Here is a 6,067-nt window from a genome sequence, read left to right as displayed (position 1 = left end):
AAAAAATAAGTTGCTACATAGATAACAATAATACATAATAATAATGATAAAAGAAAATAAAGTAAGTAATAATAAGAGACACTTATTGGTAATAAGTAATAATAAGTAATGAGGTGTAGTAAATTGTAAGGTGTAAGCGTAAAGTATTCAAGTGGTAGGCCTAGTTGTACCAGCCACGTTTTTTGTAATTTATAACTCTGTTAAAATTCGTAGGCTATTTATTTTATTTATTTATAAAAGGTAATGCAAGTATTGCATGGAATGAGTGTCGTTTACCCAGAAAAAGCAAGGCTACCTCTACCATGTCCTTACATGACTTTTAGTAACATCGTAAACCCTCATCCGGCACTAGAAGAAGAACATTCATACGGTGCATCGCCTATCATTTTTTTTTTCAATTGTATTTATTCCTCTCCAAGAAGTTCAGATTGGCTCCGGACTGACCTTGGCGGAGTTTCTTTCAAATCAGCACAGTATCTCCAAAGCCCTGCCAGGCTTGACAGGCCGTACATCAGGCATTCCAGGTGAGGTGATGTCAGTGCATTGCATCGTGCGTTGTCCCTTCAGAATGCGGAGATGCGTGTCACTCACATGGCCACGGTCCCGTTTGGTTTCTATCGCCCAATTGGCCTAATGGTACCACCGTTATGAAAGATGTTATAAAATATGACAAAATACAGTAGCGTAGGCCTGCGGCCCTATTCAGATACGCACAGCTCACGCAGAAGGCACGTTTATTCCTTTAATTTATTTTAAACCCCATTTTTATTTTCTCATGGTGAATGTGTTTCCATTCGAAGGCCTACTACTGTTTTGATATTAGGCCTATGTTTAAATTAAATTATATTAACTCACTACTAACCCTCACCCTTTTTTATGAAGATTCCTTGCATTGCGCAGCGCACCACTAAATAGCGCATTGAGAACCAATGCTGTAGATAAGTCGCCAATCAAACAAATAGTCGATCTACCCGGCAGCGTAGGCTACGTTTAAGCATGTACCTAAACAATGACATCCCACCACAGGTATTTACAGTTTACAGTCCAACCGTAAAAAAGCTTTTTTACTATTAATAGGATTAGCCTTTAGGGGGTCGGCGTATTTGGGACCTGCTGGGCAGAGCTGGACGTTGACGTGGTTAACCAGTTGCACATCAGAAGCAGTGGAGTGAAACGTCGCACCGCGGCCTCTTACTTCTGGGAAGATCTAGTTTAATGTTCGAGGCCAGGGTTGCCAGATTTACTGCAGCCAGGGTTGCCAGATTGTGCGGGAAATCTGGCCCAATCGGACACCATGTTAACCATGTCAACAGTCATGGTCAAGCGTCACACAGCGTGTGAGAGTACAAGACTTATAATTTATATGCAAGGACCAACAGGCACGTGCGTTGAATCGAAGGAGGTGGTGGAGGAGGGGGGAGGCAGTAGATAAGGGTCCCCTTGAGAGTCTGGGGTTGATCCTTCATTCTGAGCGACCTAATGTTCCCTGAGCAGCTGTGAGGTGCTGTAGGGGATGACAAGCCATTGTTCAGCGGGATCCGTGATCTATGTGAAGGAGATGTAGTGTGTTGGGGTTATGGTGGTGGGTGATAGGCCTGCATACTCTGACCCAGATTCATGCTTTGTGTAAATATTAAAATGTTTGAACTGGAAGTCTTGCAACTGACTTGACAGACTTTTGTAATAAGTATGACACCTGCATTTTTCATGATAGCAGAATATACCCTTTAAAACTGACCTAGAAATGACTGAGCTCTCTTGGCATCTTATGTGCACATATATTCTTAAGTAGCTTGAGATGTTTATAAAACCTTTATGCACTTTGAAGTATTTTGTAGCGAGTTTAATGTGGAAATACTCAGATAGCATTGGCAGAGTGGAAACCAGTTACCATCAGGAAGGTTAGCAAAACAAATAGCAAGAAAATACTCAAATTGTCATACAAAAACAAAGTATGATAGTTTTATTCATATCAGAATATCTTTACATATTTATACAAAATGCGATTAAAGCCGTTCAGAAACACGTATCGCTGCCTTACAGCCCAGCTGTATGACAGCTTTCAACAGCCAGTACCCAGGCGCCTGGAAAACAGAAATATAAATACAATACAATGATGTAAACACAATCAAAAGTTTACACATATTGGAATAGAAAAAGTAAAATTTTTTAGCCCAAGGCATGACAACTTTATTTATATAGCACTTTTCATACACGAGGCAGATGCTTACAGATTCAGCGTTTTGTTCCAATCCTGTGTCATGATGCTCCATCTCCTCGTCTCTGAACTCCTTTATCACCTATTAGTGTGATTATTGGAACAGAGAGAGGGGAAAGGTACAAAGAAGACAATATAAGAACCGTATAACACCAGGACAGAGGTAAAGTACTAGGGTTTAGCTGCCTGTACTGGGAAGGTAAGTACAATAATATCGTTCACATAATAGGGTTTCACTGACATGCATGTGTAACCAACACAATAGATTCCATTTACATTCACATTTACATTCAGGGCGTTTAGCAGACGCTTTTATCCAAAGTGACTTACAATAAGCACATGTCAGAAGAAAGAGAAACAACACTATATCTCTGTGGGTGCAGTCAGGATGTTCATAGAACCAAGCACTAACCATCACTAGGTTAACCCATTTCCCGTACACAACAAAGACAGTTAGGATAAGACGCTACACAATGCCATGTACTATTTTAAGTGTCAGGACATAAAACCTACAATAAGTGTGTAAGAGGGGTGTGGGGGAGGTTTACGATTGGCTTATGAGAATACAAGTTTGTGATCCCCATGCTGGAGGGATTTCACACCGGATGGTACACACACACACACACACACACACACACACACACACACAGGAAGTACAAACTGACAAAAAGATACAATAAGTGTGTACATTAAGTGCCAGGACGTACAACATACAATAAGTGCCTAAGAGGGGGGGGGTGTGTGTGTGTGTGTGTGTGTGTGTGTGTGTGTGTGTGTGTGTGTGTGTGTGTGTGTGTGTGTGTGTGTGTGTGTGTGTGTGTGTGTGTGTGTGTGTGTGTGTGTGTGTTCTGATGAGCCGGCGGGGCTGAGCCCACCTGCAGCAGCTCGGTGTATCTGTCGGGGTCCTGCTCCATCAGGGCTCTGATCTGGCTGTTGTAGTGCTCCGAGATGCTCTCCTCCACAGCCACTGTGCACGCCATCGCCCCCTCCTTCCCCAGCAGGGCCGACGACGCCCCTGGACACACACACAACGCGTTTACACACACTTTAATGTACTGTGAAGGAATGGTACTTCACAGTACATTTAAACTTTACACTTTATAGATTATGTTTAGGCTGTCTTTTTTGTTCAATTCAATTAAATTCAATTCAAAGTGTTTTATTGTCATACACACAATAAGAAACTTGCTCTCAGTCATACAATGAAATGCTTCCTTTGTTTCCCACAGACTGTTGTTTGCCCTGTTTGTTCTGTTTGACTTTACTTTAGCCTCCATTTTTGTTTTTCATACTTTGTATTTCGACTGTGGTGTATCTTCCTGTGGTTTCCACTGCTGCTGGGCTGTGGTAACAAAGGAACCCCTCTCCGGGGGATTAATAAAGTTATCTATCTATCGATCCACCAGCAGAGACTAGGCCCTGGATAAAGGCACCTGGTAAACACCTCCAGACTGAGAGGTCATGTGATGGGGATAACATTACATATTATTTTACGTTAACATTACATCCATTTTACAGTGTGCAACATGGATGACGTCAGGCCCATTGACTTATGACTTATTAAAGGGTGGTGATATCCTGCCACCAGGTGTGAGTGTCATCAGCCGTTAAAAGACGTTTTAAAACCTGCCCGTCCCTGTGCCCCAGTGACATCACTAGTGGGCGTGTCCACCTCAATGTATGCTGGACAGATCAGTCCACCAGCCTACCTAGTGGACTGTAGCAAATGTTGCTGATCTCTCCAGCGTACATCTAGGACGCGGGACACGCTCACTTGTGATGTCACCAGGGCACCGGGGAAAGGTCGGTTTTCAAACAGCTCGTCACTGCTAATCACACATCACCCCTGTAATGTGTGTCAGGGACTTATGGATCCTAAAGGTTGTGCGTGTACGGGAGGAGACTGCGTGGAGGAGGAGCCACGCCCACCTAGCAGGAACCCAGAGATGTTCCACAGCGGCAGCAGGAACGTGGGCCGCACTCGGTTCTCCGCCAGGATCTCGTTGAACTTGGCGAGGTGTCTCTTCTCCTGGTCCCACATGTGCTGCAGGTCAACAATAAGCAAGTACCCGTTTAGGGAATGTTGATGCAGTGGAACCACAAAGAAATGACAGTTGTTCCGATAACGATACCAGGATCGGAAAGTCATCCGATACTTCAGAACAACAAGGGTGCTCAAGCTTGACTAGACGAATATACATTTATTAGAATAATTATAGATTTTAAATGTAAATGATCTAGTTCTGAAAAATGTAATTGTCGACAGTAAGGGAACTGACTGTACATTGTTCTCGTCGTAAGACAAGCCTTCAATAAGAACAAGTGCAGTAGTTACAATGCCAGACGCTGTATCGGTATATACTCACTATCGGTATCAATAATCAAGTTCAGAAATCCGAATCGGTAACGGGAAGGAAAAAATGGTATCGGCAAATCTCTGAACGAAATAATTCCATTTCGTGCACGAAAAGTTGCTAAGAGTTGCTAACTCCCGGCGTTCCCACCTGGATGAGCGGGCCGGTCTGGGTCCGCCCGAGCACGGCCATCTGACCGGCGTAGATGCGGTTGGCGCCGTACTCTCCGGCGTGGTCCACGCGCATCATCCGGTGCAGCATGGCCTCCTCCTCCTCGTCTCGCGGCACCGGGAGGACGCTGTACGCGCGAGCGTCTAGACGGCAGGAGACATCGCTCATGTTACATTTGAACACTTTTATCCAAAGAGGCTTCTTACACACTAAACACACAACGACGGCAGTGTCAGCATTGCAACCCTAACGAGAGTGGACGGTAAATGGACTGCATTTCTACAGCGCTATTCTAACCAGTGGCCTCTCAAAGTGCTTTACAACATAGCCTCACATTCACCCATTCATGCACACATTCACACACCGACGGCGGAGTCGACCACGCAGGGCGACAGCCAGCTGGTCAGGAGCAGTCAGAGTGCAGTGCCTTGCTCAGGGACACCTCGACACTCTAGGATGGAGCTAGGAGGAGCCGGGGATCGAACTAGCAACCTTCCGGTTACAATTCAACCGCTGGCCGCTGGCCACCCGCCCATCTTGGCTCTGAAGAGCAGAATAAGAGGCTGAAACCTGAACAATGCGTTATATATAGAAGGCTATGATGGGACACCCAGACAGACTTGAGATCTGGCACACACACACACACACACACACACACACACACACACACACACACACACACACACACACACACACACACACACACACACACACACACACACACACACACACACACACACACACACACACACACACACACACACACACACACACACACACACACACACACACACACACACACGTATATATGTCCCATACTGAAGAAGGTAACTCACCTTTACAGACACATTGTCTCATCAAAGATGTGCTGAAAACGCGGGAGCCCGCCTTCACTGTCCCCTTCAACATGATAAAATGCTTATTATTCAGAATTATATTTTCATAAACTGTACAAGATACAGATCAGACAACAAGATAACAACCCATGTCATTGAGGTGGGCTGTTATGGCTGTTATTGGATAACATGGCGCAGGCGTATGACGTCATGAAGTCGCGTTACTTCCCGGCGATGACTGATGACGCTTACACTCGCTCACGCTCACACACGTGGTCACCGCCCTTTGTATATAAGTTGTGTTTCAGAAATAAATTGTAAAAAAATGCATAAAATTAATAACTATGTGCACAACAAATTGATAAACATATTGTAAAATAGCTAGAGCCTAAAAAATTGTGTGTGTGTGTGTGTGTGTGTGTGTGTGTGTGTGTGTGTGTGTGTGTGTGTGTGTGTGTGTGTGTGTGTGTGTGTGTGTGTGTGTGTGT

At 44.5% G+C, this 6,067-nt stretch overlaps 1 protein-coding gene across 1 annotated transcript; it reads right to left on the bottom strand.

Annotated features, from left to right (window-relative positions):
- Positions 1-1,929: 1,929 nt before the first annotated feature.
- Positions 1,930-5,797, bottom strand: coq7 (coenzyme Q7 homolog, ubiquinone (yeast)). Its single transcript, XM_060046615.1, has 6 exons — positions 5,580-5,797; positions 4,723-4,886; positions 4,148-4,262; positions 3,094-3,233; positions 2,232-2,300; positions 1,930-2,084 (listed from the first exon to the last, which is right to left on the bottom strand). Exons 1-6 carry the CDS (start codon positions 5,650-5,652, stop codon positions 2,007-2,009), a joined length of 639 nt encoding a protein of 212 aa, XP_059902598.1. The 5' UTR covers positions 5,653-5,797; the 3' UTR covers positions 1,930-2,006.
- Between the last annotated feature and the right edge of the window lie 270 nt (positions 5,798-6,067).

The sequence above is a fragment of the Gadus macrocephalus genome, chromosome 3 (genome assembly GCF_031168955.1).
Source record: "Gadus macrocephalus chromosome 3, ASM3116895v1".
NCBI lineage: Eukaryota > Metazoa > Chordata > Actinopteri > Gadiformes > Gadidae > Gadus > Gadus macrocephalus.
Note: the sequence above shows the minus strand (reverse complement) of the source record. Positions and strands in the feature narration are given on the sequence as shown.